The sequence below is a fragment of the Pseudorca crassidens genome, chromosome 1 (assembly GCF_039906515.1).
Source record: "Pseudorca crassidens isolate mPseCra1 chromosome 1, mPseCra1.hap1, whole genome shotgun sequence".
Lineage (NCBI taxonomy): Eukaryota > Metazoa > Chordata > Mammalia > Artiodactyla > Delphinidae > Pseudorca > Pseudorca crassidens.
This window is the reverse complement of record NC_090296.1, coordinates 3,614,684-3,637,741: the sequence shown is the minus strand read 5'-3', so window position 1 is coordinate 3,637,741 and position 23,058 is coordinate 3,614,684. Positions and strand designations below refer to the sequence as shown.

At 48.6% G+C, this 23,058-nt stretch overlaps 1 protein-coding gene and 1 non-coding gene across 9 annotated transcripts in view; both read left to right on the top strand.

The window, feature by feature from the left end:
- The window catches only part of TECPR2 (tectonin beta-propeller repeat containing 2), a 95,997-nt gene that overhangs the window by 49,272 nt on the left and 23,667 nt on the right, over positions 1–23,058 (top strand). For 4 of the 8 annotated variants that reach the window (XM_067724451.1, XM_067724606.1, XM_067724521.1 and 1 more), the window contains 6 exons: positions 2,080–2,260; positions 3,456–3,597; positions 7,051–7,291; positions 7,965–8,054; positions 9,617–9,850; positions 18,221–18,369. In XM_067724451.1, coding sequence (XP_067580552.1) covers positions 2,080–2,260; positions 3,456–3,597; positions 7,051–7,291; positions 7,965–8,054; positions 9,617–9,850; positions 18,221–18,369 — 1,037 coding nt within the window. Of the gene's footprint in view, positions 1–2,079; positions 2,261–3,455; positions 3,598–7,050; positions 7,292–7,964; positions 8,055–9,616; positions 9,851–18,220; positions 18,370–18,658; positions 18,886–20,621; positions 22,478–23,058 lie in introns of those variants that run through there. The other 4 variants (XM_067724741.1, XM_067724722.1, XM_067724806.1 and 1 more) reach the window with 4 other exon arrangements.
- Positions 4,542–4,676, top strand: LOC137207683 (small nucleolar RNA SNORA70). The gene has a single exon (XR_010935208.1). It is a non-coding gene; the product is annotated as a small nucleolar RNA SNORA70 (small nucleolar RNA).

The following is a 23,058-nucleotide window of genomic DNA, read 5'->3' as shown; positions in this document are numbered from 1 at the left end:
CCAAGCACTGAGCTGATCTCCCTGTGCCATGCGGCTGCTTCCCACTAGCTATCTGTATTACATTTGGTTGTGTATATATGTCCATGCCACTCTCACTTTGTCCCAGCTTATGCTTCCCCCTCCTCACATCCTCAGGTCCATTCTCTGTGTCTGCGTCTTTATTCTTGTCTTGCCCCTAGGTTCTTCAGAACCTTTTGGGGGTTTTTTTAGATTCCGTGTATATGTGTTAGCATACGGTATTTGTCTTTCTCCTTCTGACTTACTTCACTCTGTATGACAGACTCTAGGTCCATCCACCTCACTACAAATAAATCAATTTCATTTCCTTTTATGGCTGAGTAATATTCCACTGTATACATGTGCCACATCTTCTTTATCCATTCATCTGTTGATGGACACTCAGGTTGTTTCCATCTCCTGGCTATTGTAAACAGAGCTGCAATGAACATTTTGGTACATGACTGTTTTTGAGTTATGGTTTTCTCAGGGTATATGCCCAGTAGTGGGATTGCTGGGTCGTATGGTAGTTCTATTTGTAGTTCTTTAAGGAACCTCCATACTGTTCTCCATAGTGGCTGTACCAGTTCACATTCCCACCAGCAGTGCAAGAGGGCTCCCTTTTCTCCACACCCTCTCCAGCATTTATTGTTTGTAGATTTTTTGATGATGGCCATTCTGACTGGTGTGAGGTGATACCTCATTGTAGCTTTGATTTGCATTTCTCTAATGATTAGTGATGTTGAGCATCCTTTCATGTGTTTGTTGGCAGTCTGTATATCTTCTTTGGAGAAATGTCTGTTTAGGTCTTCTGCCCATTTTTGGATTGGGTTGTTTGTTTTTTTGGTATTGAGCTGCATGAGCTGCTTGTAGATTTTGGAGATTAATCCTTTGTCGGTTGCTTCGTTTGCAAATATTCGATTCTCTGAGATTGAAAGCCCTTGAACATCTGGCTCGCTCTCAGATGTGGGAGAGCCGGCATCCTAGCAGCTCCTGCTTGAGCCCAGAGGGCAGCCTGGCCAGCTCTGGGCCACATGCCGGCCCTGGTCTCTCCAGCCTGGTTCCTATGTCTCCCTTGGAAGTGAAAAATAGCTGGAAAAGCATACGCATGTCCAACTTCCAGTGGCATCTGAGTTTCGTTCCTGCTGGGGAAACAGGGTGCTTCTGGCCTGGGGGTGAGGAGGGCCTTAGGAGTCACCTGGGCAGTGGTTGCAGACAAGCTCAAACCACCCAGAGCTACTGGCTTAGAGTCTCCAGGGTTGTCCTGGAGGTTTGCAGTGTAAGAAGTCCAGGAGGTGATTCCTACCTAGCTGAGTTTGAGGAAATGCAGCCCAAGGGCTGTGATACCGTAGGGTGCTGTTGTGATCGGGCAGGGAGCATGCTGAGTTCCGAGCCCTGACCGCAGGCTGAGGCTGCGGAATAATATGGGGCTTTAGGTAACAGCTGTTGTGCCAGCTCCCTTACGAGTGGCCTTGAAGCTCATTAGACAGAGATTGCAAAGAGGCGGGGGAAGAGCCCTGGATGGGGAGTCGGGGACCCTGAGCTCTGGCCCTCACCTTCCATCTAGGAATTTCGGGGTTTTCATTTTAGTAGTGGAAACACCGCGTACCACGTACAAAGCAGGCGGAGGGGAACCACCCTGTTGGAGGTGCTCTGCAGAGGTTGCCTGGAGCCCTCAGATCCCTGTGGGTCCAGTGGCAGCTGAGGCTCCGAGGGGCGTGGCCACAGGAGACGTCCCTTGGTGCTGGCTCCTCTGGGCCTGGGCCCTCCTGGCTCCGGAGCTGGCTGCGCTCCTGCACTGGGCTTTCACGTTCTTTCGGAACATTCTTAGCTACTTTGGGACACCAGAGGATTCGGAATTGTTATTCCTCCAGTTTTCAAAGAGCATCTGAAAACAGTTCAGATGGATATTATATTTAAGCACAATCTATTTTATGTTGACTAGACCTTGAAAAGAGAAAGTACTTATTATGAAAGGATATAGCAAAATACCAAAAAAGAAAAATAAGCAAACAGAATGAAAATGAGGTGTGAAGTCCTGACTGTGTGTCTTTGGGGGCTTCCTGTCCTTCTCCCCGGCAGGTCTCAGCGTGGATCGCCCCTGTGCCAGAGCCGTAAAGGTTGACTGTCCATACCCACTGTCCCAGGTCGCAGCCCGAAACAGCGTGGTGTGGGTGCTGACGGAGCAGAGGGTACTGCTGTACCGGGAGGGTGTGAGCAGCTTCTGTCCCGAAGGGGAGTGCTGGAAATGTGACATCGTCAGGTATCGGGGGAGGAGCAGACACATTTTCAGCGTCCTGTCTGTCCCACTGTCTGTTCTTTGTCAACTTGACTCTTCTTAAGGGACCCATGTGAGCCTCTCCTGGGCAGAGCTGGTTCCCTGAAGGTTTCCACGGTCGTGGTGTTCTTTGGGATTGCCAGAGCCAGTTTCAGCAGCCTGACCTTGAAGACACTCTGTGCCTCCTTCTGACTGGCAGACTGGGCATTGGGTCAGAGCTCAGTTTTAAAAATGTTACTGCCCTCATGTGTAATCTCAAGCCCCACACGGTCACGAGTCTCTCGTGATGGTCTTTCTAGAGAACTGCCCATTGTCAGATAGTTTCTGTTTAGAGTCTCAGATGACGTAAGGCCAAATATTTTTCTTTATTATCCTCCTAGTCAGTTGAAGTTAATCTCTGAATTGCAATTTATTTGGTTACTTTCTACCCGTCAAAATTTTAATTAAAGAGTTACTGTCAGATCATTTTGCTGGTGTGAAATTATCAGTAGTCTTTAGAAAAATTAGATTAGGATATTCTCGGTTTGAATTGAGCAACCCAGTAAATTTGAGTGAGCACCTGTTGTGAGCACTGAGTGAACGTGACCCTGCCCAGCCCTCGAAGAGCTCCCCATCTGGGGCAACCAACGCCAGTTAGTGTAGATGGTCCCGAGCTGGAGAGGGATGAGCAGCACCGAGGACGCCTCGGCTCCCCCTGCAGAGGTCAGGTAGGCACCGTGCAGAGTGGACCCGCAGCTCACCCTCGAAGCTGGTGGGGACGTCACCGGCTGGGTGGGAGGAGGGCGTTGCCCGCAGAGTGGGCAGCGTCTGCCAGGCTGCAGCTGCCCAACACAGCCTGGCACGCTGCAGAGTTTCTGTTCGCTTAATTGGTGAAGGCAGGGGTGGGGAGATGGGCCACTCGGGGCCTGAAATCCCTCATGAGCCTGCTCTCTTCTTCCCTGGGTTAGTTTCCCTTAAGAGCTCCCCCTACCGTCCTGGGCCTTCAGGAATTCTTCAGACGCCCCCTCGCTTCGGAACAGTGTATATCGCACAGTCGTTTAACTCGAAACTCAAGCTTCCTTCCTCGGAACTTGTCTCTTGTCCCACACCGAGCCCCCCAGGACGCTGGATGCCGGCATCCTAGGCGCGCTGGGGGCCATGAATGAGGGTGCTGACTCCACGCTCTCTTCCTCGTTTCCAGTGAAAGGCAGGCTTTGGAACCTGTCTGTATCACTCTTGGGGACCAACAGACCCTGTGGGCCTTGGACGTCCGAGGACACCTGTGGTTCAGAACTGGCGTCGTTTCCAAGAAGCCCCAAGGGGATGACGACCACTGGTGGCAAGTAGGTGTTGAGCTCTCGGGCCACGTGCCTGGGTGCCTCCCTGAGTCGGGGGCTCTGTTCTCCCTCTTACAGCCCCTCTCTTTTCCCTGAAGAGATTGGGGGCTTGGAGTAAATGAACGGTGTTCGCTTTTACTGTTGGATGAGTTAGACTTTGCTGTATTTGAGCTCACTAGACACATCAGGGCACAGCAAGGCTCTGCTGTATTCAATACCCTATGATGAACCATAATGGAAAAGAATATTAAAAGAGAAAGAATGTGTACATATGTATACCTGAATCCCTTTGCTGTACAGCAGTAACTAACACAGCATTGTAAATCAACTATACTTCAATGTAAAAAAAAGAATTGTCAGGAATTTCATCACAGGACATAACTTGTGAAGCTCTTTTTGCTTAAATATGTAGGCTTTGTTTATTTATTTTTTAATTTTGGTGTTATTTAGAAATTTGTCATTATTTGCCAAATAAATCCACTGATAGCCATTTGAAGACCTAGATAATAATAATGATTAATTCTGGAGGAATGTACTAAGAAGAAGAGAGATTAGACAATAGATGTGAAAAACCCAACCCACAATTAAAATTCACTATCTCTGCTTGTACAAAAGCCCTCGTAAGTAAATGGTATTTCAACGAAGAAAGGGGAATTTTCCTACATGCCCCCAGAAAAGTAAACACTTTGAGAAATAGTAAGGTAGGGGCTTCCCTGGTGGCACAGTGGTTAAGAATCCACCTTCCAATACAGGGGACATGGGTTCGAGCCCCGGTCCGGGAAGATCCCACATGTCGCCGAACAGCTAAGCCCATGCGCCACAACTACTGAGCCTGCGCTCTAGAGCCTGCGACCCACAACTGCTGAAGCCCGCATGCCTAGAGCCCGTGTTCCACAACAAGAGAAGCCACTGCAGTGAGAAGCCCGCACACCGCAACCAAGAGTAGCCCTTTGCAGCCAGTTAAGCCGCCTGTGCTCTTTTCCCCATGGGGGCCCGGTGCGCAGTGGCTGCAAACAGCAGCCTCCTTGGTAGTGTGTGCGGCCTGTTGCCTGTGTGGGCTGCCCTAAGGGACCCTGGAGACAGCCCTTTCCAGTGGACATTCATGACTGGCGTGCTGTCCCCAATCCAGGCTCCAGACAGGTATGCATGGTGCCTTTGGAAAGCCCCAGGGCACAGTGGCCAGGGTCCACATTGGCCAGGTCATAATGTCCATCCGCACCAAGCTGCAGAACAAGGAGCATGTGATTGAGGCCCTCCACAGGGCCAAGTTCAAGTTCCCTGGCCGCCAGAAGATCCACATCTCCAAGAAGTGGGGATTTACTAAGTTTAATGCAGATTAATTTGAAAACATGGTGGCAGAAAAGTGGCTCATCCCATATGGCTGTGGGGTCAAGTACATCCCTAATCGTGGCCCCCTGGACAAATGGCGGGCCCTGCACTCGTGAGAGGCTTGGCGCTGCCCCCTCCCTACCCATGCCCACCAATAAACCCTACTTCCTTTGTCAAAAAAAAAAGAATAGCCCTGCTCGCCGCAACTAGAGAAAGCCCGCGCGCAGCAACGAAGACCCAGTGCAGCCGAAAATAAATAAATAAAATAAACAAAAAGAAATTAAAAAAAAAAAAGAAAGAAGTAGTAAGGTATAATCAAGCTAACTTTTGCCCTTTTGGTACCATTCAGTGTAAACGTAGCGCCCGTGGTTCCCCAGCGTGGCAGGTAAGGCTGTGCTGGCATCGGCGGCTGTGGGGTACACAGCAGCTCTCGAGTGTTCTGTCTCCATTGATTGGTTCAGGTGTTATTGTCGCCTTAGACTTGCCTCATCGAGGGCAGGTCTTCCAGTGGCCGCTCTCAGGTCTTTCACATGAGGATATGGAAAAGTAAGTTGTGTTTGCTCTTTGATGAGTATGTGTGTATATACACAGTCTCTAATTTAATATGCCAGGTACTATTTGAAAAGTTATACAATTGATTCAAAAGTATCCTCCCTGTATTTGTAACCGTATTATATGGTTTTACACACACACACACACACACACACACACACACTCACACTCACACACACTCAAGTGTAGCGTATGTACTAAATTCTGTCTTTAAGTAACCTAAAGAAAACTAGTTATCATTTTATCATAATATTTAGAACATTGTCTTCAGAGAAATTTGACAGAATCATCTCTGAGGTGTTTGGAAACAGAGTTATTTTATTTACTATAAGATTGATTTCTCTGTAGTGCTAGAGCCAGCATTATGTTTGGCTGTTAAACCTTTCTTTTCTTTTTGTTAATTTGCATCCTGCTTATCTGCCAGTGCTGGGTGCTGGGACTGAGCCTGTCACAGACTTTCTGTGTGGCCTGGCATCATACACCCCGAGGAAGGGCAGAGCTCCTGGGCCATCACACGGCAGCGTGGCACTGGTCCCCAGGTACCTGCCCAGCGTCCTGTGGGCTCTGATGGAGTCCGCCTAGCCAGGTTGGCACGTGCTCTGCTCTTCAAGAGAAGCAGGGCCGCGGGCTCCGCAGCAGGGCCGCGGGGTTGACGTGCTGACACCGTTTGCTTAAGCCTCAGTGCAGGCAGAAGCTCACAGTCAGTGCGAGCCCTTTCACAGAAAAGAAGGGCCGCATCGCACATGCACTACAGTGCTGGGTTTTATGATAGTTTCCTTTCTGTGTGTTTTGTTTATTATATGTTAAGTTCCCTATCCTAGGTGGTGTCACTTTCACTCAGCACTTCGCTGTGCGTGACCTGGGAGTGTGGCCTGCACGGGGCTGTCCTAGGCGGAGGGCGGTGACGTTCTCTGTAACCCAACCCGGCAGGGCAGAAGTGCGTGGAAAGTCCCGCAGAGTCAGAGCTTTCTAACAGCCGGAGCTGGCGGCAAGGGAGAGGCTTCCTTAGAGGGCGGCACCCTGGAGAAAGACCTCTTGCAGGAACGTGAGAGAAGCGTGTCTCGAGTCTGAGCCCAGGTGCACTCTGCACGTCCAGGACAGCTCCTGTCTGTGCTGTCCTTCTGGCCTGATTAGTAACAGGCCCAGTTAGGGCATGAATTGCTTCTTTTTAAACCCGTATTATGATCCTAAGTATTGTACACTTGTCCATTAGAAATTCCTAAATTTTAAAAACAAAATAATCGTTTCTCACTGATTAGAATAAAAGACTTATAGGGTGCGAGGGGGTGATAATCATAAAAATAATACATGCTCTTTGTAACAGGTCCATGTAATAGAAAAGTGTATAAAATAAAAGGTGAACATTTTCTTACATCCCTCTGAGTCCACCCCTCGGAAGTAATCACAGTCAGCAGCGGGGGGTGTCCTGCCACACTCCTCTCCAGTCCTCACACAAATGTGCACGTGGGTATCTGGGTGTTTGACGGGTGGGGTCGGGCCCTTACCTCTCAGACAGGGAGCATACAGAAGGCGCTTGTAGCTGCGCTGAGACAGGGTGTCTGCCCGTCTCCCCTGCAGGCGAGCATCACAGACTATGTGGTGTTTGACCAGTGCAGCTTGTTCCAGACCATAATCCACGCCACACACTCGGTGGCCACAGCAGCCCAGGTGCCTGTGGAGAAGGTGGCGGATAAACTGCGCATGGCGTTGTGGTCTCAGCAGCTCCAGTGCCAGCCGAGCCTCCTAGGGGTCAACAGCAGCGGCGTCTGGATCTCCTCGGGCAAGAATGAAATCCACGTCTCTAGAGGAAGCCTCATCGGTGGGTGAATCACTTCATTTCCACGCCTGCTTGATAGGCAGCTCCTCTTAGAGGCAGCATTTAAGGAAAAGCCTTATGAGCTCAAGTGGAAAAGATAATTTAGTGCCAGTGGTATGAAGTGTCTGGAATGGAGGCATTCCCTCTGCTTTCTATCAGTTCCCTCCTTTTGGTCTGTCATTCCTACGACTTGGATACCAGTGTCTGGATGGTGTGCGATCAGTTTCCATTAGGAACCGATTAGGCTACAAGAAGAGCACATGGAGCTCATTTTTATGTTAATAACTTCCAGCTAAATGAAAAAATCCTCCCATTCCTAAAGAGCCTAGTAGAAAAAATGACCACACTGTTGAAGATGCAAGGCTCTGGCCGGATCGGTAAACGTAGGTGTAGATCCGCATTTACCCACTGGGGCTTCACCTCTGTGAGCGAGCCCTGCTTCGTGAATTTTCTCCAGCTCTTCCCCCCTGCGTGGCCTCCCCCGACCCTGGGCTAGATGGTGCTCTGCTTGTCGGGCTGGCTCTTGCAGTGCTGGCTTGGGTCTCCTACTTTGAGGACAGTCTAGAACCAGCTGTAAGGGGTTTTGAAGACCAGTTGGTCTAGAACTAAAGTTCTGAAGTATGTATGGTTTTTCTTTCTTCTTTCTTTAACGTACTCTTCCCATTATTCTTTCTAGGCACTTACTGGAATAATGTTGTTCCCCGGGGGACAGCTTCTGCCACAAAGTGGGCCTTTGTGTTGGCTTCCACTGCTCCCACAAAGGAAGGTTGGTTGGGGAGTGCAGTGCACAGGTTGGCAGCTGAACAGTTAAAACTGTGGTCTGACGTGGCCTAGTTGGGGCGGGAGCATGGCCGTGGGGCCCTCAGGGACTGGATGCGGTGGTGTCACAGGCCAGCAGCCCTTGTTGGCTGAGCTGAGGGCCCCCGAAGCTGGATAGGCCTGCCCAGGAGAGAAGGGTCTGGTGTGGTGATCTGAGTGGGTCTGGAGGCGAGCTGTCCTTCCAAAGGAGGGGAGTGTACAGTGTGACCTCTGAGGCCAGCAGCTGCTGACTTCAGTGACACGTCTCAGGGCCATAGCACAGGGCCAGTAGGCACCAGGCTTCTCTGGGTGCCTGGCCATTTCCCCTGTGAATTCTGTCACCTCCTCACAGGCTGGTTTACAGCCTCTGGCTGGCCTAAGTCCCACTGTCATGCCCCTGGTAGGGCAGACCTCCCAAAGCCCTGACCACAGCTCGGGGTTTGGAGCCAGGAGAGGCAGTGCAGCTACCCCAGGAGATGAGAGCTGGGGCAGTCAGGCGGCCCCAGCGGAGGCCGAAGCCGCCTCCCAGGATCACGCTGAGAGTCAGATGAGAAGATGTCGGGGGTCTCTGCAGTTGGTGAGTTCGAGCTCGTAGTCCCACTAGGATGTGCAGAACTTGGTCAGTACAATAAAATGCTTCCTCCCCAGATCGTTCTGACCGCAGTTGTGCAATAAGTAAGCTCTGCAAACCATAGGTTCTTTCCCAAGCTTGGCACAAATCATTCGGCAGCAAAACCTGACCTGAGCTGATGGGAGGCTCCTTATTGCCTCCATCTGTCCTGCTGACTGCGACTGTGACGTGTTTTGTTGCAGGAACGTTGCTGCACTTCTTGCGGGGGCAGGTGGGGGGCGGGTATTGCCTGGCTCCCAGGCTGTTTCGTAAACGTATGGCATACCCATTACCTTATGTTTTCAAGGTCCAGGGTAATTTTGAATTCCAGACCATAACTGGTCCCAAGTTTTTGATATACTTTAGATAATATATTCTGACTGAGGTTTTAATTTCCCCAAGTGTGGTTTGCATTTTAAAGTGAATTAAACCTGAAGGACTCTAAAAACAGGGGAGAGAATGAAAGCATGCAATTTTGAGGTGAGGATGGGAGGAAAAGGCTTTCCAGCTTTCCGGGCCTTTTCCAGCAGCCTCCACCCCGCCAGACCTCCCCTCATCCTGCCCCCAGGACAGGGGAGGGTCCTCGGTGCTGTCCTTCTGAGGCATTGCTGACCTTGCTCCCTCTAGGACACTAGTTAACACACCAAGGTGAACGCTTCCCAGTCCATTATACAACGTCCAAGGTCCGGGCCTCTGAGGCAACGTTGTGGGCCTCCTAAGGTCTCGTTAGCCCAGCTTCCTTTCATTTCTTTAAATGTGTCGGACTTGTTTCCTACGAACTGGCTGGTCCCGGTGTGTCCCCCTGAGTCCTGGCTGCTCCTTCCCCGAGGTGGGGAGTGAGGGTGGGAGCTGGGCAGCCAGCCTCTGAAGGCAAAGGCTGCCCCGAGAGGCTCGCCGGTGACGCCATGCCCTCTCCGCAGGAAGCTCCCTGTGGCTCTGCCAGAGCAGCAAGGACCTGTGCCGCGTCAGCGCCCAGCACGCCCAGTCACGCCCGTCCACCGTGCAGCTGCCCCCCGACGCCGAGATGAGGGCCTACGCCGCCTGCCAAGACGCCCTGTGGGCCCTGGACAGCCTCGGCCAGGTGTTCATCCGGACGCTGTCCGCGAGCTGCCCCACGGGCATGCACTGGACGAGGCTGGACCTCTCGCAGCTAGGTATGCCCACGCCCGCCGCCGGGCCCTGCCTTCCGGCCTCATCAGGAGGGGTGTCTCACCTGCTTCCCGGGGCCCTGTGTCCAACCCTCGTGAATTCTTGTAGGCTGCTTGGTCGGTTGCTGGATTTCAGGAGGTCGACTAGCCGCTCTTGCAGGGTAATGGGCCTCTTAAGAATCTTGTGAGGAGCTTTTCTTTCCCACACTTTACACGTCACAGGGTTTTCAGAACCCAGGAGGAGCATGAACTCAGAGAAGGCTGCTGTAAGACACGCTCGAGATGATACTGTGGATGCAGCTGCCTCTGCTGGTCTGTCTGAATGTGGCAGTTGCTTTGTGCCCTTTCCGACGCAGGGTCCGCGGCCCGCAGCCTGGAGAGGGCCCAGTTCTCCCTCTGCTGGAGGGGTGTGTGCCGCCTCCCGCTGCCGCCCTTCCCTGAGTCTCCCCTACAGGGCTGCAGGGCAGCCAAGCAGCATGAGGCCATTTATAAATAATTCATTCCTGTTCCAAGGAATACGATGATGGAATGAGCCCACGCCCTTAGGTTATCCTCTGGGCAGATGGGCAGGTGTGGCTGTCAGAAGGTGCAGGCTGCGCCAGGCAGCTCCGGAGTCCATGCGAGCCTTAGGAATACTTCCATGCCCAGCAGTTTCCCGTTCTGGTGAACTGATAACCAGTGTTTTGTTTGTTAGGTGGTAGAATTGAATTTTACAAGCAGTTAACATTTGAGAATTCAACCACATGTACTCGTTTGAAAAAAAAAGGACAAAGAAGGCAGAAGGGAAGGGAGGACGCCTTGTCCACCTCCCACCCTGGCAGCCCCCGGCTGCGTCTCCAGCTGACGGCCTCTCACCATCCCATGACGTGCAGAGGTATCGTCATTCTTTTGTCCCACAAGGCCCCCAAATACAACCCAGCTTAGCTAAAGAAGCAGGTTGGTTCTCCACTAAAGAAGTAAGCTTTGTTCCAAAGCTAGGAATTTTCCAGGGTCATTTTGATCATGCTTTTGGCCTCACTCGCACCGTGTTTTGAACCTAATCCCAGCCCCAAGGCCGGTCACAGTCCAGCTTCTGAGAGTGCCTGCCAGCCGCCATCGTCAACGGTGATGGACCAGAGAGGCTGCAGCTGGCCATGGCTCTGCCTGCCAGTGCGGGGCCGTCTTCCCGCCTGCCCCGGGGAGCCTTTCCTTGGTTCAGAGATCCTGTGGGCCTGAGCCATCCTCCTTTGGCCCCCAAGCAGAGCAGTTTGGGAGTTTCTGGAGGTAAAAAGGCCAGGGCGAGGTTGGTGTCCTCCTTGCTACAGGATCCTGGGAGCGCTGGGGGCCCTGCCCTTGCCCCCTCTGGGGCAGAAGCAGAGCTCTGCCCGGTACCACCGCCCAGAGGAGGCCTCTGTGCTGCAGCACGTGCCGAGAGAACGGCCTCGAGCGCGGCTTGGCCTCCGGGCTCCGGCGCACAGCTCACGCCTCCCTTCCGTTCAGTCCAGTCCTCCCGCGCTGGCGCGCTAGCCAGAGTGTTACAGGCCTCTGAGGCGGCTGGCTGGGTTTCCCTGGGGTCGGTGGCCGTTCTTTCAAGGGGAGTGACTGGGCTTCGGTGGGATTGAGTCTCCCTTTCAGAGTGGGAGGGGCCAGGCAGAGCCACCCTGAGTCCAGGTTGTGCTTTGGCTTCCCCTGCGTGCTGGGGGCAGGGCTGCAGGAGCCGAGAACGGCAGGCTTTCACAGAGCTGCCCTGCCTCTTGCCTGCAGAATCGTCCGCAGTCCAGCCAGGCCTGGAGTGGCTCACACAGACCGCAGGTGAGGTGGTTGGGCCCTCACCACCTCACTGGGGCTCCCGGCAGAGGCAGGGCGGCAGCGGGAGCAGTGCTAGCCAGGTTACCTTGAAACATCAGTCCTCACCTTTCTGATGGTAACGGCAATCCCCGCCCCAGAGAGGTGATGCAAGTAAGCATCATGTGCAAACGGAACCTGTCTCAGGCAGGTGTGACGGCCTGAAAGCTGCCCAGCTCCTCAAGCTGCTGGGGAAGGGGTGGTGCTCGCTCGGGTCTGGCGCCGTGCATGACGGGGGCCGAGTCCAGGAAGCTCTGCCTCGCTTAGTCTTTTTCCTGCCCTGAGCTCTGGATTTTGTTTATCCGGGTTACTGGCCGTTGCTGAGAGGATGGATAAAGACTTCTTTTACGATATTCTGAACGTCCTGGGAGAACGAAGCAAGTCCAGAGTTGGTAGGCCGGGGAGGCGTGCAGGGAACAGCAGGAGGGGTGCTGGCCTTCCACGTGCCAGGGTGGGGGGGCGGCGGAAGGCAGGTCAGGGCCACCAGCTACTCTGTTGTTTGGCTCTTTCCAGGGATGGTCTGTGTAGCCTGTGGGACAAACCGGTGAATCAAGGTTTCTTAAAAAAGTATTATTTATATTAGGGGATGCAGATTTTGAGTTCAGGTGTGTGCTCCCTGCCAGTGTCCATGGCAGGCTGTCATCTGGCAGCACTCACTGGGGAGTAGTGAACAGAGTGTAGTAACGCAGGTAACGTTAATGCTGCCTTGCTTACTTGCCTGGGGTTACCTGGGGTGCTGCATTGTTCTTTTAAAAGTTGGCCATGGTGGTGCTCACAGCAGTGAAAGGAAGCACAGCCTTTTCAAGACTGTGGTTCTACATGTGAGGGTTCTGTGCAGTAGCAAACTTCTCTTTCCCAGATGCACTTTTTTTTTTGGAAGTATAGTTGACATACAATATTATATTAGCTTCAGGTGTACAATATAGTGATTTGATATTTTTATAGATTACACACCATACAAAGTTATTATTATTGTTTATATTCCCTGTGCTGTATGTTACATCTTTGTAATTAATTTGCTTTTTATTTTATTTTATTTAAATTAAAAAAAAAATTTTATAAATCTATTTATTCATTTTTGGCTGCGTTGGGTCTTCGTTGCTGTGCGCGGGCTCTCTCTAGTTGCGACGAGCAGGGGCTACTCTTCATTGCGGTGTGTGGGCTTCTCATTGCGGTGGCTTCTCTTGTTGCGAAGCATGAGCTCTAGGCGCGCAGGCTTCAGTAGTTGTGGCGTGTGGGCTTCAGTAGTTGTGGCACACGGGCTCAGTAGTTGTGGCTTGTGGGCTCTAGAGCACAGGCTCAGTAGTTGTGGCGCACAGGCTTAGTTGCTCCGCAGCATGTGGGATCTTCCTGGACTGGGGCTCGAATCCATGGCCCCTGCATTGGCAGGTGGGTTCTTAACCACTGCGCCACCAGGGAAGTCCTTATTTGCTTTTTAAATGGTAGTTTGTATCCCTTAATCCCCTTCATCTGTTTTGCCCCTCCCCCGCTTCCTACTCCCCTCTGGTAACCACTAGTTTGTTTTCTGAATCTGTGAGTCTATTTCTGTTTTGTTGTATTTGTTCATTTATTTTGATTTTTTAGATTCCACATATAAGTGAAACATACAGTATTTGTCTTTCTCTGTCTGACATTTCACTAGGTGTAACACTCTTCAGATCAATCCACATTGTTGCAGATGGCAGGATTTCATTCTTTTTTTAAGGCTGAGTAATATTCCATTGTGTGTGTGTGTACACACACACACACATACACCCCACATCTTCTTTATCCATTCATTTGTTGATGGACACTTGTGTTTCTTGCATATCTTGCCTGTTGTAAATAATGCTGCAGTGAACAGCATGCTGGGGGGCATGTATCTTTCCAAATTAGTGTTTTCGTTTTTTTCAGATGAATACCCAAGAGTGGAATTGCTGGATCAGATGATAGTCCTATTTTTAATTTTTTGAGGAACCTCCATAATGTTTTCTGTAGTGGCTGTACCAGTTTACATTCCTACCAGCAGGGTTCCCTTTCCTCCACATTCTTGTCAACACTTGTTATTTGTTGTCTTTTTAAATCTTTTTTTTTTTTGGCTGCACCAGGTTTTAGTTGCAGCATGCAGGATCTTTGTTGCCACGTGTGGGACCTTCGTTGTGGCATGCAGGATCTTTAGTTGGTGCAATGCTTGTGGGATCTAGTTCCCTGACCAGGATCGAACCTGGGCCCCCAGCATTGGGAGCTCGGAGTCTTAGCCACTGGACCACCAGGGAAGTCCCTTGTTGTCTTTTTGATGATGGACACGGGGCTCGAACCTGTGTCCCCTGCATTGGCAGGTGGATTCTTAAGCACTGCACCACCAGGGAAGCCCTACGTTCTTCTTTTAAATATTCTTTTCCATTACGGTTTATCACAGGATATTGAATATAGTTCTCTGTGCTATCCAGTAGGACCTTGTTGTCCATCCAGTCTATATATAATAGTTTACATCTGCTAGCCCAACCTCCCACTCCATCCATCTGTTCTCTACGTCCGTGATTCTGTTTCTATTTCATAGATAGGTTCATTTGTGTCATATTTTAGATTCCACGTATAAGTGATATCATATGGTATTTGTCTTTCTCTTTCTAACTTCACTTAGTATGATAATCTCTAGTTGCATCCATGTTGCTGCAAATGGCATTATTTTGTCTTTTTATGGCTGGGTAGTAGTCCATTATATATATGTACCGCATCTTCTTTATCCATTCATCTGTCGATGGACATTTAGGTTGTTTCCATGTCTTGGCTATTGTGAATAGTGCTGCTGTGAACATAGAGGTGCATGTGTCTTTTTGAATTATAATTTTGTCCAGATATATGCCCAGAAGTGGGATTGCTGGATCATATGAGCTCTATTTTTAGTTTTCTGAGGAACCTCCATACTGTTCTCCATAGTGGCTGCACCAACTTACATTCCCACCGGCAGTGTAGGAGGGTTCCCTTTTCTCTACATCCTTTCCAGTATTTGTTATTTGTGGGGTTTTTTTGTAGATTTTTAAAAATCATGGCCATTCTGACTGGTGGGAGGTGGTATCTCATTGTAGTTTTGATTTCCATTTCTTAGATTAAGAGAATTCTTCAATTAAATGTTTAGCTACTGAACCCAGTTATAGAGACTGAATATGGAATTTTATGATTTATGACCATCCTAGTTTTTGGAAGAAAATTTGTGTCATTTAGCAGATACTTAATATGCTCATAACGTTTGATTTCCCAGTACGCATAAATATGCATACGTCAGGCATTGGAATGTTTAGCAAACTAATGCAATTTGTAATTGAATACATCCGGTCACAGCATTTAATGAAGAAATGCTCAGTGTCGGTTCGTGCCTTTAGATAACAAATAGGCTTATATAGTAATTTATGCAGAGAAGTGTCTTATAAATAGTAAAACACCAAATAAATGCCACTTTTTGTCTAAAATATATGTTTAAAAAGTAATCCTAAAGGGAAAAGGTCTCATCTGTTGAATAAAGTAATTAAAACTTTTCTTTTTAATGGGAGGGAAGAACAAAATAGGGGGAAGACAGGAAAATCGCAGTATGTCTGTGTTAGTCAGACTAATACTGTTACAGTAACGAGTCCCAAATACCAGCCATGTAACACAGTGAAGGTTGCTTTCTGCTCCCGCGAAGTTGACTCTCGACCTGTCAGTCTTTCGATGGTTGTGGTAGTGGTTCCCAGGTGGTGGCTTACTGACCCCCTGCGGTGCTCTGTGGCTCTGCCCCTCTGGTCACTGTGGCAGGAGACAGCCGAAAGGCAAGGCCCTCTTGCCAGCTCTTTTATGGTTCAATTCAGAAGTGACAGATCCCTTCTGCCCACAGCCCATCGTCCAGAACCAGTGATAGGGCCCCGCTTAACTCCAAGGGACACTCCAGCCAGGGGGTGCTGGGGGGGCCAGTGTTCTCTGCCACCTGCCCTGACCTCATACACCTGCACCCAGGCAGCCTGGGAGACCCTCTGTGAAGTAGGAGACTACGGAAAAGCCCTCGATTAAACGTTTTCTTCTTTGACCTGTCTCTTCAATTCCGAATAAGCTGATTTATACACTGAAGTGTATATTCTAGCAACCTTTTATGTTTGTTTTAAAAGAACGCTTGCCTTGTAATATGAACTCCGTGTTTCACTGGTGGTGGTGTTACTCGCTGCTAATTCTGAGATGCTGACCCAGTGTGTTTTTGTCACCATGTAACTCTCTTCACGTGAGCAGCTACCACCTGTAGTTCCTGTTAGGGCAGGTTGACGACTCCAACATAACATTATTTTTAATTAGCATTTTAAAATTAGAATTTGTTTCTCGGCCGTTTCTGGAATTTACTGCTGAAAGTCCTTTATTTGGATCGCTACAAATCTTTTCATGGGTAATGTTAGAGCTCTAGGATGTCTATTTTAACTCCCCGGTAAGACATTCTGTAAAAGATTTTAAAAATACAGCTAATTTCAGTATAAGAGAAATCATCATCTTCAGGAAATGTACAAAGGGATACTAAGAATTTTTTCAGTAGTAGTGGGTTGATACTTTTAAGCTAAACACATGTGACGAGATTTCCCCATAGCAGGATCCGTGCCTGTACGTTTTGGTGTAGACACATGGGCTGTCATCTGATACCGGTGACAACTGTGTGAGGTGGCCAAGAGCAGCACTGCCAGTGAATGTAGCCGCACCGCCTTTTTCCCCTGCTTTACAGTCAAAATGAGTCATCCTCTAACTTAGTCATCAGAAGACAAACCGTTCACCTTGAAAAAACAGGCAAAAGACTTGACAGATGCTTCACAAAAGAAGGTATACAGATGCCCTCCATAAGCACATTAAAAGATTCTCAGCATCACTAGTTACCAGGGAAATGCAAATAAAACCATGATGCCACTTTACACCTGCTAGAATGGCTGACAGAGGTGCCAGAAGTGGATGCTCGTGAGGGTGTGAGCCACCAGCACACACCGCTGGTGGGCGTGTAAAATGGGAAGGCTGGTGGTCTCTTTCCACGTTAAACAGATATCTACCTATAGCCCAGAGCTCCACTCTTAGGTGTTATTCAAGAAAAACAACACATGTTCACAAAAAAAAGTCTTCTGCAGGAATGATGATAGCGGCTTTACTCCTAATAGCAAAAAGTGGAAATGGCCCAAATGCCCATCAGCAGGATACACCAGTAACTGTGGCGTTTACATGCAGTGGACTCAGCAGTAAAAAGGAGTGACTGGATGAATGTCATGAACAGAACATCACGCTGAGTGAAAGAAGCCAGGCCCAGGGAGTGCATACCTGTGATTCTGTTTTTACAGTCATCTAGACCAGACTGAACAGATACATGGCGATAGAAGTCAGAAGAGTGGCTGCCTTGGGGCAGAGGGGCAGAACTTTCTTGAGGAAGGGGCTTGAGGGAACTTTCTGGGGCAATGAAAACATTCCATAACTTGATAAGCCATGGGTTGCCCAGGCATGTTCATCTGTCAAAAGCGAGGGAACTGACCGTGTAAGATCTGTGTGTTCACGGGATGTGGGGCCCTGGAGGTCAGAGGTGGCTGGCGGGGAGGGTCAGGCAGGCCTGGGTTCAAGCCGCGGCCTGCCCTTTGCCTCCCGGCTTCTCCACATTCTTTTCCGGGGTCTGCGTCCTGACGGCCTCACACATGAGCTGGGGCGGCAAGAGCCGTGCATCACTGTCGCACAGGTCAGTAACTATGGGCTGTTGCTCTTTCTGCCAGATGAACTATTAATCAAGTTTCTCTTTGAAGACTCCTCCCATTTCCTTTCCTCTTAAAATTGGTTTAATAAACAAGGAGAAATGTAAAAAGAAAAATGAAGATCCTGGGAGGCTTAGTTAATTTTAATTCTAATTAGGATCAAGATTACCTGAAAGAGGGACTTCCCAGGTGGTCCAGGGGTAAAGAATCCGCCTGCCACTGCAGGGGACACGGGTTTGATCCCTGGTTGGGGAACTAAGATCTCACATGCCGCGGGGCAACTAAGCCCGCGTGCCACAACTATTGATCTCTCGCGCCTCAGCGAGAGACCCTGCGTGCCCTGGAGCCTGCACGCCACAGCCAAAGAGAAAACCCACACGCTGCAACTAGAGAGAAGCCCACGCACCACAATGAAGATACCGCGTGTTGCCACTAAGATCCTACGCAGCCAAAGAAAAAAAAGATTACCTAAAAGATGAATTCCCTTGCCCCAAATCCAGAATTTGCTGGTAATAGTCACATATCTGATGAAGCTAATGACGGGGCCCATACTGAGATATTAATTGCCGGGCTTGGTGGCTCAGGGCACTGTCCGGATGGCATCTTGATTATTTTGCCCGTGGTGTGCAAGGGCTGCTCTGTGGCGCGGGGCAGGTGCCGGGGCAGCCAGAGGCGTTGGTGACTCCCGTGCACTGTAATGTTCTCAAGCAACAGAGTTCACCTGCAAAGGCAGCATCATCTCTTTCTTTGAAGTATAAAATCAAAGTTCATAGATTAAATGAAACGTGAGTCATCTTACAAGAGTAATTAACGTGTGTACTTTTTCTCTATTTGTCTATAGGAGCTGTAAAACTGATGAGCCTGGCATGTGGAAATCAGCACGTCTGGGCCTGTGATTCCAGGGGTGGAGTTTACTTCCGCGTGGGTACCCAGCCTCTGAATCCCAGTCTGATGCTTCCAGCCTGGATAACGATTGAACCGCCTGTCCAGGTAAGCAAAAGTTAACTGATACCAACTTGCTCGTCAGTAAGTTGGTCGGGTGCTGGTGTTGGGGAGAGGACCGTGCCTGCTAGGGTGGCCTCCCAGCAACTGGGGGAGGAGGGGCGTGTCAGGGAGCCTGGGGACTAAGGTGTGCCCCAGGTCAACACACGCTCATTCACTGGCAACCCACACCCGGAATTTGATATTTGTGAAGTTTAGGGCTGAACAGATTAACAATTATCTGAGCCAATGCTGCTTTTTTTCTTTCTCAAAGTGTTTCGTTTCTAACTTTTTACAGAATGAACATTATTTTTGAAAACATCAAACAATATCCAAAAGTATAGAGAAGAAAGTAAAAGTCATTTTAAAATCTTGTCATAGAGATAATGTATTATTATTTTGTGAGTGCCTTTCCTGGTTTGTTGAAGAAATTCTTCTCCTCGTGCGCCCCGTCCCCTCGCCCGACCCCGGCCATATTTCAGTTTACCATGTATCCTAAATGTTTTTCCTTTTCTTTTGACTGTTCCACCACTCGAATCAGAAGCGGGAGTGTGATTTTAGTGTACTATTTAGTTACCCTTAAATACCTGATGGGCCTGGTTGCTATGTTAAATATATTTCTGCTAAAATTTATAAATGGGGGGCTGTGATTTAGTGAGAGTTATTTGCTCTAACTGTTGCTAGTCCCCACTTTGTGACTTTGTTGGGGAAAAAAATGAAGTTACCATATGCAGAGGTGGCAGTGTGGCAGGAGTGGATAGTCCTTGAACAAAAAGTGCTCAGCGGGGACAAGAAGAAAATCAGGTGTTTGGGTGAATGCCTGTGTTCATGACTGTCTACATTTTGAGCATCATGAACCCTCAGGGATGGGGCAGCTGAGGTCAAGGTGCAGGGCTGGTCATGAGGACCACCAGTCCTGCCCACGGGACACGGGGCCTGTGCTGGGAGACCCTACAGTTGGGCAGGAGTCCGGTCCCGAGTTCTTTGGGGTCATCGGTCAGCGCTCACGGCCACGGGGAGGCTGGCTGCACGTGGATCCTCCTCCTCACAGGGTCCCGCGAAGAGCGAGTAGAATCGCGTCTGTGAGTTAGAAAGCGCTGTGCAGACGCCCGCTCCGCATTCGTCTGCACACGGCGGTGCGCTGACAGCCACGGTCAGGCGACGGGGGCAGGCGTTGTCGCGGGCACTGTGGGCTGTGCTGGTGCGCAGCGAGGGTGAAGGCAAGCCGACCTCTAGCTGGTTTCATTGCTGATGTGAAGCCCCCTCAGACGAGGCGCCCTCTTGTTGCCTGCTCCTGTGGTATGGCGCTGTCAACCTCGGACGGCTTTATGTTATTTCTTAAAGAGTTGTAATTCACCATTTTACAGCAATACAACTCAGTGGTTTTTAGTGTATTCGAAAAGTTGTGCAACCATCACTGCTATCCAATTCTAGAACTTCTTCACCACCCCGAAAAGAAGCCCCCTACCCATTGGTAGACACTCCCTTTTCTTCCGGAACCCCTGTCTCCTCAGCCCCTGGCAGCCACTAATCTACTTTGTGTTTCTGTGCACTTGCCTATTCTGGATTTTCCTTTTTCATATAAATGGAATCATATAATATGTGGCCTTTTCATCTGCCATCTTTCACTTGGCTTCATGTTTTCAAAGTTCATCCATGTTGTAACGTGTGTCAGTACTTTATTCCTTTTTATGACTCAATAGTATTCCATTGCATGCATAGACCACATTTTGCTTATCCACTCATCAGTTGATTGACATTTGGGTTGTTCCTACTTTTTGGCTACTATGAATAATGCTGCTGTGAACATTCGTGTACAAGACTATGTGGACATGCGTTTTCAATTCTGCTGGGTGTATAACTTTAAGTGGAATTGTGGGGTCATATGGTGATCGTATGTTTAACTTCTTAAGGAACCGCCAGACACTGTTTGCCACAGTGGCTGCACCATTCTACATTCTACCAGCAATGTATGAGGATTCCAATTTCTCTACATCCTCACTGCAAAATTTCTCTTGCCCAGTTTTTAAATTCTAGCCACCTTAATAGTTGTAAAATAGTATCTCATTGTGGGCTTCTTTTAAAAAACAGGGTAAAAAAGTTTATTGAAACAGGAAAAATTAATTTTTATATTGTGTGGGTTACTGAATGTTCTGATTTATATTAGAACAGACCTGTAGAGAAAGGAAAGCTGATCTGATCCAACTTGGCACTTTTTGTTATAATTCATTTGGTTTTTATGGTTTGTTTGTTTTTTTAAGATTTTTTTGATGTGGACCATTTTTGAAGTCTTTATTGAATTTGTTACAATACTGCTTCTGTTTTATGTTTTGGTTTTTTGGCCACAGGGGATGTGGGATCTTAGGTCCCTGACCAGGGCTCGAACCCGCGTCCCCTGCATTGGAAGGAGGATTCTTAACCATTGGACCGCCAGGGAGGTCCCTCAATAGGGTTTTAAAAAATTTAGATATAATTGACGTATGGCACTGTATTAGTTTCACATGTACAACATAATGATTCAGTATTTGTATATCTTGCAAAATAATCACCACAATAAGTCTAGTAAACATCTGTCATGATACGTAGTTACGAATTTTTTTTTTCTTGTGATGAGAACTTTGACGATCTACTCTCTTAGCAGCTTTCAAATATGCAATACAGTACTAACTATAGTCACCATACTGTACATTACATCCCCATGTCCTTGTGATTTTGATTTGCATTTCCCTAATGACTAATGAGCATCTTTTCATGTGCTTATTGGTCATTTGTATATCTTATTTGGAGAACTAAAATATTCACATACTTTGCTCATTTTGTAATTGGATTGTCTTTTTATTATTGAGTTGTAAGACTTCTTTATGTATTCTGGATACTAGACCCTTTTAAGAATTATGATTTACAAATGTTTTCTCCCATTCTCTGGATTGTCTTTTCACTTTCTTTATGGTGTCCTTTGATGCACAAAAGTTTTTTATTTTGATGAAGTCCATTTTATCTATGTTTTCCTTTAGTTGTTTATGCTTTTGGTGTCACATCAAGGACTGCATGAAACTGCGAATTCCTCTTCCTTTCAACATTTAGATTCTAGAACAACCTCTAGGAAGCAAAGCTAAAACTGGGGGAAGAAAGCTTTACTTGCAGTACTCTATTGACTGTGGTGATCTACAGCTTTGCCCAGGAAAATGGCCAAAATAGAACAAATTCACATGAAAGGGCCTCAAAGCTGTGCTTTGAATAAAGTACTGATTGCTAAATAGGCTGTTAAACATTAACTATTTCAGGTAGTTCCACTAAATGAGACCACATTTTCTTATTCAGTAGCTTCAGTGCGCTGTAGAAGAAATGCACTTGGCCGTGGAATTTGTAGATAGAGAGTTGGTTCCTGTGGGGACAAAAAACAGGCCTTACATTTGCACAGGCCCTTTGCTGCACTTTTCCAAGCCCTGCTGAGGACCAAGGCCTGGGCCAGCCACTGTCTGCTGGAGCTGCGATGGAACGCTGTGTCCAGGCAGCGTGTCACATGCTCGGTGGCCTCACACTCAGTGTTTTAGGACAAAGCCTACCTTTAAATTGAATTTCAAATTAACCTTAAAGTTGCAGAGGGTCCTGAGAAGACTAGTTCAGTGGCGGGGTGAGAGTGGGGTGGGTTGAGGCCTTGTTAAAAGATTTAGAAAGGGGCTTCCCTGGTGGCGCAGTGGTTAAGAATCCGCCTGCCAATGCAGGGGACACGGGTTCGAGCCCTGGTCCGGGAAGATCCCACATGCCGCGGAGCAACTAAGCCCGTGTGTTACAACTACTGAGCCTGTGCTCTAGAACCCGCCAGCCACAACTGCTGAGCCCGTGTGCCACAACTACTGAAGCCTGTGCGCCTAGAGCCCGTGCTCTGCAACAAGGGAAGCCACCGCAATGGGAAGCCCACGCACCACAACAAAGAGTAGCTCCTGCTAGCCGCAACTAGAGAAAGCCCATGTGAAGCAACGAAGACCCGACGCAGCCAAAAGTAAATAAATTTATTTTTAAAAAAAGATTTAGAAAATCAGGACAGTTTGGTTGAATTCAAGTATCAGAATGTAAATGGGGTTTCCATGTTTTGATCATAATCGACTTCTTTTTTTTTTAATTTATTTATTAATTGTTTTTGGCTGCTTCAGGTCTTCGTCGCTATGCACGGGCTTTCTCTAGTTGCGGCGAGTGGGGGGCTACTCTTCGTTGCAGTGCGCAGGTTTCTCATTGCGGTGGCTTCTCTTGTTGAGGAGCGCGGGCTTCAGTAGTTGTGGCGCATGGGCTTAGTTGCTCTGCGGCATGTGGGATCTTCCCGGACCAGGGCTCGAACCCGTGTCTGCTGTATTGGCAGGTGGATTCTTCACCACTGCGCCGCCAGGGAAGTCCTCGACCTCTTTCTAGTTTGTTTTATTTCTTCTTGGGCACGCACATCCTGGTCTACAGGTAGGATGTGTGCAGCTGAAGCGGTAACAGATGCTAAAGGGCACAGAGAAGTGAAGTCACAGGGATCTTCTGAAATTAGCAGCGGTTTCTCAATTTCTGTGTCCCTTTCTCTTCTCTGGTAAAACATCCCTCCTGTAGGAGTTTTGGGGTGAAGTTTTAACAAAGTACTCAAAACGAATGACTCAGTTTTCAGACTTGCCAACATTTGGAAGGATTTGGAGAAAATATTTATAGTTATGTTTAGCATCT